The 13,462-nt window shown below is 50.3% G+C and overlaps 1 protein-coding gene across 1 annotated transcript in view; it reads right to left on the minus strand.

Moving 5' to 3' along the window:
* The window catches only part of EPHB1 (EPH receptor B1), a 463,088-nt gene that overhangs the window by 323,210 nt on the left and 126,416 nt on the right, over window positions 1-13,462 (minus strand). Inside the window, exon 2 of the mRNA XM_025291403.3 lies at window positions 2,517-2,581. Coding sequence (XP_025147188.2) covers window positions 2,517-2,581 — 65 coding nt within the window. The remainder of the gene's footprint in view (window positions 1-2,516; window positions 2,582-13,462) is intronic.

Below are 13,462 nucleotides of genomic sequence, written 5' to 3' on the forward strand. Positions count from 1 at the left end.
TCTGTACTTTGTCACAATGGTCCTGGCTTCACTCTTCTTCTTTGTGGGGCAATGTCACGCTACAAGATGCTGACCCCCTCCCGCCAACGTCCTCAGCTTCTGACCCTCCAGGCCCACCATTCTCGCACAAGCACAAGTAAGAATGACGCCACTGCCACACCGCCTCCAGGTGCCCCTGATTGGGGCTGTCACACACACAGCCTGGACCTCGACTAGGTCCTTACTGCAGCCACCTTCCTTCCAAAGAGTCCAGACTCTCAGCAGTGGCAGTCACCTCACACCTTTGCCTCCTTTCTAAAACCTGCTACTTGAGACTCCCCACCTCCACTCTCCCAACCGCCCCTCCAACCTCAGAGAGAAGATGGGAAATTAAAAGACTTCTTATCTTACGGCTTCTATACCAATCCCGAGTCCTCCCATCTCTCTGTCCTGCCATTTCAACAACAAAGGCATCCCGTTCCCTGAGAGGTGCCTGCCTCCACAGACTCCCTTCCCTCTGCCTGCCGTGCTCTGCATTCCCTCCTCTCACGGGCTGCCCCATCGCCTCACCTCCCATTGACCCTTCCATGTCCTGCTTTCTGGCTTCTGACCCTGATCCCTTCTGAAATCATCAGCATGTGGTACCAACAGGGTCCTTGTAACCAAGCCCAGTGCACCATCCAATGCCCAGCAGCACCTGCCACCTTTGCCCCCTTCCTCCTTGACCCCTGCTCCCTGGGCTTCTGTAAGAAGACCACCTCTTGGTTTTCTCCTGCCTCTCACTCCTTCTCATCCCCTTCCAGGGATCTCTTAACTTGGAATATTTTCCAAAAGGACCACCTGCTTTGGGAAGGAGTTCAGAAGTTTAAAGAAGACAGGTGGTATGTACAAAAATCAAGGAGAAAATGAACCAAAAGTCACATCAATGACTTAAGTCATGGGAGAAAACATGCAAAGCTTCCACTAACAATGTAACTTGTAGAAGAGGGGCAAGTCCTTAATGTCTGGGCTGCTTGAAAAGCTGCTGCATCATCAGCTTTCACGAGGTCCCCTGTGGGAGAAGGAGGTGTTTCCTGGGGGCCTGCAGTGTTCCCAGCAGGATTTGGACTTGTCGGTGTGGGCAAGATTGGCCCCTGCTCCTGGCCACACTTTGGGAAACGCAGTTCACCTCAGACCTTGCCCTGCTACCACAAGGCTCCACACCTGCACCCAGAAGTGAGAACCCGGGGAGAAAGCGCAGCTGAGGCCTCAGTCTGCCTTGGGACCTGAATCCCAATGTCCCTAAGACATAAGCAGGAGACTTAGGACCAGCTGTGACTCACACCCTGGGTTGCAGAGCAGCCTGAGGCTGCAGGTTGGAGGTGACCAAAGGCAGGGAGGAGAGAGAAGGTGTAGGGTTAATGAGAAGATCCAGCTAACCCTGCCCCTGCCTCAACCCCTCGCGGGGATGAAGAGTCCATGCACTCCTCCTGTCCCCTCCTTTCGTGATTAAGCCTCACAGAGAGCCAGCCACTCGAGCCTGAGATGTGAATCCCATCCCACTTCCTCCCTCTGCCTTTCCCCACCCCAATGTCTTCACCCACTGCCAAATGCTACCAAGGCCTCCTGCTTAGCTTTGCTCCAACTGTCCTGAGTATCCCATTTTAATCTGATGCTTCTGACCCATCCAAGACAGCTGAAAGCGCCTTCTGTCAACTGTTCCCTACAATCATGTCAGCAAGTGTGACAAGATCCATCCTTTACTTATAGGAGAAAGCCACATGGCTAACTCAGCAGGGCAGTCCCAGTTCCCCACACTGTGCACTGCCCCATCCACAGCCCAGCCCTACCTCAGCACTATCTACACCCTCCCATGGTCCAGACGCACAGACTCTTGTTCTTATGTCGTTTCATGACTCCCACCCCTTTTAACCAGCTATTCCTCATACTTGGAACATCTTTCCAGACTCCCTATTTACTGCCTGTCAAACTCCTACTCACTCTCCAAAGCCCAGCTTGAGTGCACTTTTTTTTTTGTAAAGGCTTCTTGTCTCCCTCTAAAGTGTCTCGCTTCAGTTCTGTGCCCACACCTGGCTGTCAGTCTCCCCACTGCCACCCAGGAGGGATACATTTCAGCTCATCCATGCATGTGCTGGATCCCACAGGAGGTCATGAGCTCCTCAAGAGTATTCATCTTTGCAGCTACAGATTCTGACCAGGTGCATAACACTGAACAAATGAATCCAGAACATTGCTCTAAGGCAGCACCAGGTGAAAGAGAGCCTCAGCCTTTCTGAACTCGAGCTCCTCCTCATGCCCTGGCCCCTCTTCAGCCCCAGGGGCATCCGGATCTCCCCATCACCACTGACCTGAACACCCAACTACTGGCAGCCACTGGCCCCAGTCCCACACAGGCCTTAGCCACCTGCTGCTGCCTCTCTGCGGATGGGCCACGGACAAAGCCATTCACACCTGTAATCCACATCCCAGAGGGGCAAGTCAGGCCCTGCTCCCATGACTGCTCATCAGGACAGGAGGACAGATGGTCTGACACTCACCCCTGATACGGGATTGGCGGTCCAGCCCAGCTCTGCAGTAGCCGTCCTGGTGTCCATTAAAGTTTCTGAAGGTCAAAAAAGAAAAAAATGGTGCGTCAGAAGAATTACTGGACAGTGAAGTTACTTAGGACTGTAAATGTCAGTGCTAGGAACCCTGGGGCTCCTCTGCTGAGCCTACGGCTGAGGGGAAGAGATCTGCTAGGAGGACACAGCTCATGGCAGAGTCAGGTACAGATCTCAGGTGTCCTGATGCTAAGGCTCTACTGAATGACCCCAAGCCACCTGGGGGATGATGTGTGACGTCATCTGCCTACTCATCACTTTAATCCCGAGACATGGCATCTTCTCACATCACTCAACCTATGTGTTCTCCACAGGCCATGCTGACCCAAGAGCCAAGCCTAATTCCCTCCGCAAGTCTTTCTCAGCCACCTCCTTCTGATTTCTGACTCCCTACTCCTTTCTCCCCACTCCTCTCCTCTGCTTCCCCTTAGGCATCCACGTTGACACTCTCAGCTGATTTCCCTTCAACTTCTCTGGCCCCAACACTCCATCCTCCTGCAGGTCCTTTTGCCTCTGGGCCCAGATACACAGCCACCCCCTTCCCAAGACTCTGCTGAAAGCTCATGAGGCTTTGGCAAAGGCCTCACCCCAAACACAAACACACATCGCAGACCCCAGGGGCCTGCTTCCTGGTCACCAATCCCTCTGGCCAGTAAGGGAAAGATGGACACCCTGACTTGGCTATGAGCTCCCAAGGGCACCAAGGTGGCTACAGTACATACACCAAGATCACCAGGCACCATGTAGCAATTACAGAGCTGATATTTACTACAACTGTTTTTGGGCACATAGCAGTGAAGTGTCCTAAAGTGGGGCAGCTTTTTCTTTTTTCTTTCTTTCCTTTTCAGTCTATTATTGACTGCTGTCAGCCCTACCTCTCGATGGAAACTTCTCCCCAAAACCTGACTAGAGCTTTGATCAGCAAGTCCAAATGCCCTTTTGTTTGCAGGGGGTTTGTTTGTTGTGTAGGGGGGGTTGTGTGTTTTGGCTGTACTACACGGCGTGTGGGATCTGGACTGAACCCGTGCCCTCTGCACTGGAAGCAGAGTCTCAACCACAAGACCACCAGAGAAATCCTTTTCTTTTTTTTTTAAACAGCAGCTTTACTGAGGTAGAAATGACATACAATAAACTGCACATAATTAAAGCATACAATTTGATAAGTTTTGACATATATTCATACCCATGAAACCATCACCACAATCAAGAAACATAGCCATCATTCCCAGAAGGTTCCTGTCCCTCTGTAATCCCTCCTCCCCTCTTGCCCCTGCCCTACCCTGTCACTGTCCCCAGGCAATAAGTAATCTGTTTTTTGTCACTATAGGTTAACTGGCATTTTCCAGAAATTTATATAAATGAAATCATGTAGTATATTTTCTTAATCTGGCTTAGCTCAGCATAACTAAGATTCACCGTGTTTGTGTGCATCAATATTTCATTCCTTTACATTGCTGAGTAGTATTTCACTGTATGGAGAGATTGCATTTTGTCCACTGATTCACTTGTCATTTCCATTTGGGGGCTATTACATGAGAGCGTATGAGAGTTCCAGTTCATCCACATCCTTGCCAACACTTGGCATGGTCAGTCACTTTTAATTTTGGCCATTTTAACAGATGTGCAGTGGTATCTCATTGTGGTTTGAATTTTCATTTCCTCAATGAAGGGTGATATTAAGCATCTTTTCACATGATTTCTTGTCATCTGTATATCTTTTAGTGAAGTGTCTGTTTGATATTTTTCCATTTTTAAATTGGGTTGTTTCCTTATTGTTGACTTTGGTAGTTTCTTTATTCTGGATACAAGTCCTTTATCAGACCAGATGGTCTACAAATATTTTATCCCACTTTATGACTTATCTTTTCATTCCTTTAATAGCATCTTTCAAAGAACAGAAGTTTTAAACTTTGGAGAAGTCTAATTTATCAACTTTTTTCTTTTATAGTTTGATATCACACCTAAAAAATCTTTGCCTAACCTAAGACTACAAAGGTTTTTCTCCTACCTAGGTCTATGATGTATTTTGAGTTAAGTTTTGCCTAAGTTAGAAGCTATGAGTCAAATATATAATTGTGAGGGTTTTGTGTTTTTTTTGGAATGGGAGTGCAGAGTTCCAGAAGGGCACCTTTCAAAATCACACAATGGTGCTCTTTAGGCTAGTGGAGGTGTCTTATGCACTTGAACTTTCCAAGGCATGTATCAAAGCACCGGGCACAGCACACCCTAGCTGAACAGGAGGCTCAACAAACATGGGCACAGGACACAGACTTGACGTGTTGCTCTGGTTTCTCCCTACTCTGCTTCCTTTTCTCCTGAACATCCCTCCACCCTCTGTGAACAGTCATTCTCTGTTCTCTATTCCAGGCAGGAGATGGGAAGTATGAATGCAGAAATTTGGGCCCCTTAGGAAACAAAACGGAGAAGGCACTGGCACCCCACTCCAGTACTCTTGCCTGGAAAATCCCATGGACGGAGGAGCTTGGTAGGCTGCAGCCCATGGGGTCTCGAAGAGTCGGACACAACTGAGCGACTTCACTTTCACTTTTCACTTTCATGCATTGGAGAAGGAAATGGCAACCCACTCCAGTGTTCTTGCCTGGAGAATCCCAGGGATGGTAGAGCCTGATGGGCTCTATGCCGTCTATGGGGTCACACAGAGTTGGACACAACTGAAGCGACTTAGTAGTAGCAGCAACAGCAGGAAACAAAAGAACTCCTGGCATAAACCAAAGGATTAGGAAGAAACCTACCCCAAGGGCAGGACTGAGGCAGTGGAAATAAAGTGATAAACGAGGAGCTGTGCTGAGCCAAGGGGTGTCCTATGCCCTTGTCTCTTGGTGCTCAATCCCAGAGAAGGGATGGTGGGAGTCTGTCCAGGTGACAGGGCCTTGGACACCCAGCATCCCGGCCTGGAGCAACCCCACTAGGCAGACATGGCATAGATGGAGCAGACAGAGTCTTTGGGCCAGAACAGGTCTAATGAAGGGACCCCAGAACCACCCCATGGTGATTTGCATGGACTATACCCACGGCAGATGGGGTCCAGGGTATCTCAGTGGGTACCAGTATGGACAGGTGCTAACAGGTCAGGGAGGCACCTCCTCACAACCTGACACTACACAGCCCACCGTGACAGCCTTCTGCCTCCCAATGGAGTGGGGGCTCTCACTGCAAACAGGGGAGTAAAGCAAATACAGTGAGCTGGGTTTACTAGCCCATCCAAGCTCACTTGGAGTTGGATCAAGAGTGGTGCCCCTTGCATAAGTGAAGGAACACAAGCACAGGAACAGACTTCTTGAGTTTGTTTTCTCCTCTGATTCTTCCGACAGCTGGGGAGGCCGGTTCCTGCACCAAGCAGCCCTCCTTCTCCCCCGCGTCTCCACTTCACAGCACTAATAATGATCATAATGACACACCAGATTTACATAATATGTGTCTCCAAAGGCACTCCATGAGGCCCTGGAGAAATTCATCTCCATGATTAAAATGCTGTCACCAGGTGGGCCTGAAGCAGGAGTCACTGAACCCACTTGGCAGAGTTAGGGACCAGGGTACAGAATAGCGTAATGCCTCCTTCAGGGTCACACAGACTCCCATCCTGATGTTGATAGCCTCAAATCTCAGCCTGCTGCCTACTGGGCAGACATGGGTGTCTGTGGACTCTGCAGTGTCCTGGGATGGAGGATCTTGCTCATACAGCTAAGAAGCCACAAAAGCCCCCCAGAACAGCACATATTGCAATAAAAATGTATATGGAGGCACTCCCCAACTTCAGGATCATGCTGAAGTGCAGTGAAGAGCAGAGGACATGGGCAGGGAGGGAACTAGAGTCCAGAACCAAAAGTAAGAAACAGCCTTAACTCCTAAATCTTTCAAGGTTTGTTCTGCTAACCCCATGAATACAATCTAAGAGTTCATTATATTCCTGGTTACCTGCTCAAGGGCTATAATTGAATCTGTTTCTAAATAATTTTCCATCCACCTTCTTGGACAGAAGTTGCAACGAGAAGAATCCATTTCTCTGCATCCTGCCCGCCGCGGAGACGGAAGGCCACCAAACCATAAACCATCCACTCGATATGATTAAGGGCAGTTTCTTTTCTGGCACAGAGCGCTCCTGATTATGGCATTACACTCTGGTGGGGGCTGAATTAAAGTGATTTGAGGAGGTTTACATCTCCCTGGAGAAGAAGAGAGTGCTCATTTGCATTTATAAAGCATATTGAGAGTTCTGGCAGAAAGTTATGGTGGAAGCACAATTAAATATTTACCATCACTTCTGCTCTCAAACAGTGGCATGGGGACCAAACCAGCTGGAGGTGCATGTGTTGCTGTCAGATCGCAGGCCTACAGGGGACAGGACTCTGGGACCCATACCCACCACCAGCCCCTGCTCTCTGGGTGTGCGTGCTCACTGCCCAAGGGAGAAAAGCTGGGGAGGGCACATGGAGGGCAGCGAGGGCACTGGTGTAGGCAGATGGGGTCCAGGCCCCACTTCCATCACACAGTGACCATCTCTGTCCCCTCCCTCCTCATCTGCAGAATGGAGGAGGGCTCGTCAGAGCTCAGGGCCAAGAGCGGACTGCGTGACACAAAGCACAGCAAAACGAATGCATTTATTATTATAACTTAACCACTCCAAGCTTCAGTTTCTTAGCTACGAAAAGGATCTAATGATGGTATCTGTAAAACACCTCTAAGATTTCTATAAGAATTAATGATCATAGATACCTACTGATATCTACTGCCTTCCTTTAAAGACCCAGGAGTGACACAACCGTGGAGAATACGGCAGCGAATCAGAGCAGTGGGTCCCCTGGAGGGACTCTTGGTCCAGGGGAGAGACAGAAGCAAAGTCTCACTCAGCATTCTGTTCTGGCTGAGACCATGAGAAGGAAACTGAGAAACTCAAGGGAATGGACGTGTGGGGAGTAAGTGGGTCCATCCCCAAAGACACATGCCACTGTCTCTGGGCAAAGGCAACACTGGCCTCCTGGGCAGGGCTGGGCTATGGTGGGGGCGAGGAATGGAGACAGCCACCTGCCACCTGGGAGAGACAACAGAGTGACCAGGGGAAGCAGAGACAGGTCGATGCAGATGAACTGGGAACCATCCCAAACCTAAGAGGCGGGTGAGGAAGACTGAGCCAGAGGGGAGGGGAGGCCGCAAGGGGAGACAGAAGGGGGTCTCTGGCAGGAGCCGGCCAGACTGGCAAGAACCTGAGAAGCCTGGGGCACATGAGCAGCCTGGTAGAGAGACGCCATTTTCCCAGGGAACAATTTCCCTTCAGTGGTTCTGGTAGGGAAACCCTCAGGGTCCCCCCTCCAACCACGGGGGGCTGCCACCCGAGGGTCAGGGTGGTGGGGGCAGGTCTGAGCCCCCTGCACAGAGGAAAAGGCAGCTGCCACCCAGCTCTGCAGACGGTTCCCCTTTCTGTCTGGATTGGCACCTTGGGATGTATTGACATTTGGGATGAATTAGATGCCCATCATGGTGAAAGAGAGCTAAATAAACCCTCTCCTTACAGTTCTGCCACTCTTGCTGGAGAGACATTAATCAGACATTCAGCTGAAAATATTTACAACGTCCTTCCGTGGTGGTAACAATATACAACAACATACACAGATGGAATGGGGGCTTCCGGGCCTCCAGTGAGCAGAGCCTCATGTGTATTTGATAAGGCAAATTCAAGAACCTTCCAAGCAGGGAAGAACCAGCGCGGCCGTGCAGTCACTGCCTGGTGCAGCCTTCCGTGGCTCACAGAGCTCCCGAAACGCAGGAGCCACAGCCCAGAGTCGCTCCACGAATCCAGGTCCTCCCAGATAAAGGCCAGGAGTTGGAGGTCAGCCCACTGCAGCCCGAGCCTCTCCCTCAGCCTTCACGAGGGGCTGGGATCACTGGGTCCACTGGGATCACTGGACCATCAGGGGGTGATGGTCCCCATTCAGCAAAGGTTGTCTGAGTCGCTCCCACAGGCAGGTGGGTGCTGTGCAGAAACCAGAGACAGAGCAGAGGAAAACAGACACCCTGGCCCTTGAGGACTTTGCAGACAAGTGAGAAGACAGAAATTAATCAAATAACCACGCGGCTAAATCTGCAATTACGGCCTCGCTGAGCGGCAGGAAGGGGAATCCCAGGGACAGTTGTGAACACTGAATAAAATGACAGGTGTGTGAAGCCTGGTGCACAGCTGACACTTCCTCCTTGCTTTCCCAGCCCCAGCTGATGGAGGTACAGCGACCAGCCCCTTCACACACACACACACACACACACACACACACACACACACAATTGTCCCAGGATTGAGTCCACACTGGCAGGAACAGGACATGTAGTGAGCAGTCTCCCCCACTCCCAAATCCAGAGTGTGCCAGTACTCACAGTGCGCTGGGCAGCTCTGACCATGGTGAGGCCCTCAGCCTCTCCATGGGACCCCTATGTTGCCCTCCAGACCTGAACTCATCACAAGAACCTGAGCATTTCCTAGAGCTCACTCCTCCAGCCACCATCCCAGGCTCCTCGGTGTCCCCACTCATGGCCTTGCTCCGTCCATCACTGTGGCCTGCCAAAGATGCAGGCCAGGTTCACTGCAGGGGCCTCGTGGGGCTCTTTCTCCAGGTCTTCCCTGGGGGTGTGTCCTATCTTCATACATCCTGTTCACTGGGCAAAGAACTCCTGATGATTCCCACAAGATTCCTCAGGTGTCTGCTACTCCCGCAAACCCCAGCCCCTGACACAGGGTCCCGCAACCAACAGCTGCTCAGCTCCACCTTCACACTTGCCCAGACTTCCTATTGCCAACTCAGTCCAGCCTCCCGGCAATCTCATCACCAACCTTCTAAACAGGCTTCAGGTTGCCCCCCAGGACAGAGGAGCGAGAGCTGTGCCAGCTCTGGGTTTGGAGATGGCTCTGGTTGAGCGTAAACTGGGAAAGGTACCAGCTAGCCTCAGGGGCTCGTGTTCTGGCGTAACTGGGCCCTGGGCCCAACACGGCTGGTGAAAAAGTATTCCAAGCAAGACTTTCACATCCCATCCCACGTGTCCACCCAGGCAAAGGTTCTTCACACGCACCCTGCTCCACACTATCCCACTGCCATTCCCTGGAGCCCTTCTGGGAAACCTCAGGTGCATTTAGCTTTGATTCCTTGTTCTCCCCAGTCCATCATCAGATCACTCACCACGCCACAGTGACTCCTGCATCTTCTTCACTGTGTGTTCCTTTCCAGTATCAGCAACTATGAGTCTAGGGCATCAGCCCTGCACAGTGGGACCACAGCAACCACCTCCTATCTGGTGTCTCAACAGAGGCTCCATCTGTACCCTTCTCCACACAGCTGCCCAGTTTAGCTCCTGCTGTCCATGTAACTAGTTCAAAGGCAATACTGCCACATTCAGCAAAGCCTTATAGAATCTCGGTTCCTCTGATTACCGAGTGATGTCACCCCCGAGACATTGGCCAAAGGAAAACAGAAGGCTCTATATCAATAAGATATTCATTGCAGCATTATTTAGAACATGAGAACACTAGAACCAGCCTATCCAGAGGGGAAGTAAATGCAGGATGGCACACTCATGTTCACACTCCTGGAGTGTAACCATGTCACAGCATCAGGATGTCAGCAACTAAACACAGAGCAGGACACAGAACTGTGTCTGCCCCACGGATGCAACTCTGGAAACAGCACTTCAGTGGAGTGAAGTAGCAGCATGAGTGCAAAGACCAGAAAGCCAAGTGCAAGAGTTCATAGGTCAGGGACACCAGTTTACTATCACTCACTCTCTTCTTATTCCTATGCTGTTTTAGAAGACACATGTTCAGAAACAGAAATTTAACCCACCTTCTAAAAACCCCTATTTCATCCCATCTCACTCCCCTACTTTATGATTTCCAAAGTCTCTTCACTAATCCAAGATATGCCACAAACTTCTGGCCTCCATGAAGCTTCTGCTCCAAGCCTGGCTTTTCCATATTGACCTTCAGTTTCCCAAAGGAGACCCATCATCCCCCACACCCCCACTTGTGCTCAGGCAGGGCCTCCTGCCTGGAATGGCTTTTTCCTCTTCTCTACCTGAATTCTGTTCTGAATCTTTCTTGCCCAACTGTGCTATAAGTACTTTGAGAAGGCATAGCTGTGACTTACATCCTATAGACTTTAATCAGATGCCTTCTGTAGCAGAAATGCTCCATCAGCTCTGGAGACCTGGTTCAAGTCCCAGCTCCAAGACTAACAAGCAAATCAACATCTGAACATCAAAATCTGATTTTCCAGAAAGAGGTATCTCCCTTGCATCTCTGAGCCAGTAAGACCAAGTCCAGAAAGATGCTCTGTGTATTTTTAACAACACTCATTGGAATAACATTTATTTACTGTTAGATGGCATCACTGACTCAATGGACATGAGTTTGGGTAAACTCCGGGAGTTGGTGATGGACAGAGAGGCCTGGCATGCTGCAGTTCATGGGGTTGCAAAGAGTCAGACATAACTGAGCGACTAAACTGACTGACTGACTGTCTCTGCCAAGTACAAAATGTAAGGTGAAGAGGAACAGTTATCACATAAGTCTCCATTGACTGGTATGTAAGAGGGGCTGATGAGAAAGAGAAGTAAGCCTGAGTAAATGGAAGGAGCCAGTCCAGCCCATCTGCTGAATGACTGACTGACTGAATGAGTCGGAACAGGCACTTAAACCATAAATACAAACTGTGAAATTTGCTCTTTTAAAGAACACAGATTAGTGTAGTCCTCCCCACCACACCCTTCTCCTTCTGTTTCTTTCATTTCTCAAGGTGCAATTAATTATCATAAATAGAAGCCACAGCTTAAATGGGTCAGAGCATAGAAATGTGCCTCTAAGAGGTGGGAGGGGCTCTGGGTCTGGTCCTGGTTTCCACGTGGCAGAACCAGTAAACAAGCCAGAGGCATAACTCTGATTTCCCTCCCTCCCAGAGCTCTACCAAGTGAGGCTCCCTGGGAAGCAGACCAGAGCATGGGAACCTGACATGGGCTGTTCAGCTGGGGAGCTGGAGAGGGCTGGAGACAAGCCTCAGAAGGGCTGCCTTCTCTGCCCAGCCCAGCCCAGCTCAGACTTGGTACCTGGCTTGGGAGGGTCCCTCTCCTCTCTGGCCTCAGCAGGTCACTTCTGGCCCTCAGTCCCTAGAGCGGTCTGTAAGAAACATGGAAAGAAACCATAAGGAATCTCTGGAGCTTGAACGGACCCTTCTGCCTCCTGAATCCCCAGGTCTAGCTTGGTCTTATGGTGACTTATCAGTGCATACGCCAGTACCTTGCAAATGCTTTTTACTAATAAAATATAAAAACTGATTTAGGAGATATATTAGTTTCCTCCAGCTGCTATAACAAAAGCACACAATCTAGGTAGCTTCAAACAACAGAAATCCAATGTCTCACAGCCCCGGGGGCTAAAAGTCCAAAATCAGGGTGTCAGCAGGGCCATGCTCTCCCTGAAACCTGAAGGCGAGAATCCTTCTTGGCCTCTTCTAGTTTCTGGGGTCTTCCTGACAATCTTTGGTGTTCTTTGCCTTGAAGTTGCATCATTCCAATAAAAAGCAAAGACATTACTTTACCAACGAAGGTCCTATGGTTTTTCCAGTAGTCATGTATGTACGTAAGAGTTGGACTATAAAGAAAGCTAAGCACCGAAGAATTGATGCTTTTGAACTGTGGTGTTGGAGAAGACTCTTGAGAGTCCCTTAGAGCAAGGAGATCCAACGAGTCTATCCTAAAGGAGATCAATCCTGAGTGTTCATTGGAAGGACTGATGTTGAAGCTGAAACTCTAATACTTTGGCCACCTGATGCAAAGAGCTGACTCATTGGAAAAGACCCTGATGCTGGGAAAGATTGAGGGCAGGAGGAGAAGGGGATGACAGAGGATGAGATGGTTGGATAGCATCACCAACTCAATGGACATGAGTTTGGGTAAACTCTGGGAGTTGGTGATGGACAGGGAGGCGTGGCATGCTGCAGTCCATGGGGTTGCAAAGAGTCGGACACGACTGAACAACTGAACTGATCTCTGCCTTCAGGGTCATGGGTGACCCCAAGTGTCTCTTTCTTCACATGGCCATCTTAGAAGATATCAGTCATATTGGGTTAGGGGTCCAACCTACTTTAGTTTGACCTCATGGTAATGAATTATATCCACATGACCCTATTCCAAATAAGGTCATATCATAAGGTATTGAGGTTAGGGCATCAACCTAGGCAATCATTTGGAGCCAAGGAAGTGCCACTAGACACTCATTGCCCAAGTGCTTGACAAATCAGAGTTGATCCCCTAATAGCAAGCACTGCCATGCCCTGTGCTTGGTCCTAGTGTGGGCAGTGGAGTGTCTTAAGGGCTTAAGGTCCCAGCTAGGTCCTAAGGCCCACTCTGAAGGGTGGGCTTTGGTCCTCCAACCCCAGTCCGCCATGGCAGTCTTGATTGAAAAGCCTCGGCCCTCCAGCTGCCCTCTAATTTCTCCTCAGCCCTCCTTGTCCAACCCCCAAAGGACCCTGTTGCAGCATCCTTCAACCACGGACACCGCACACGGGGGATCTGGGATGGGGCCGCAGCCTCAGCATGAGTGTACCGAATGCCTCTCCTGCAGGCTGCCCGCTTAGACACACTGGGTCTCACCTGGGCCTAAAGGGAAGGCTGACGATGTATCCCGAATAGCCAAGTGGCTCCCCTGACCCCTCCTACACTCTGAGGCCCAGGGAACACAAACACGCCAGGCCTCTCCTGGGCCCCATGTTATTCTCAGTGCCCTGGTGCTGGTGCAAAGCTGGTGAAGTTGGCATGCAGGGGTACCAGCCACAGCTCTACAGCCACATCCCAAACCCAGTGACCCCAATACTACCCTCTTCAGCACATGC

This window comes from Bubalus bubalis, chromosome 1 (genome assembly GCF_019923935.1).
Source record: "Bubalus bubalis isolate 160015118507 breed Murrah chromosome 1, NDDB_SH_1, whole genome shotgun sequence".
Lineage (NCBI taxonomy): Eukaryota > Metazoa > Chordata > Mammalia > Artiodactyla > Bovidae > Bubalus > Bubalus bubalis.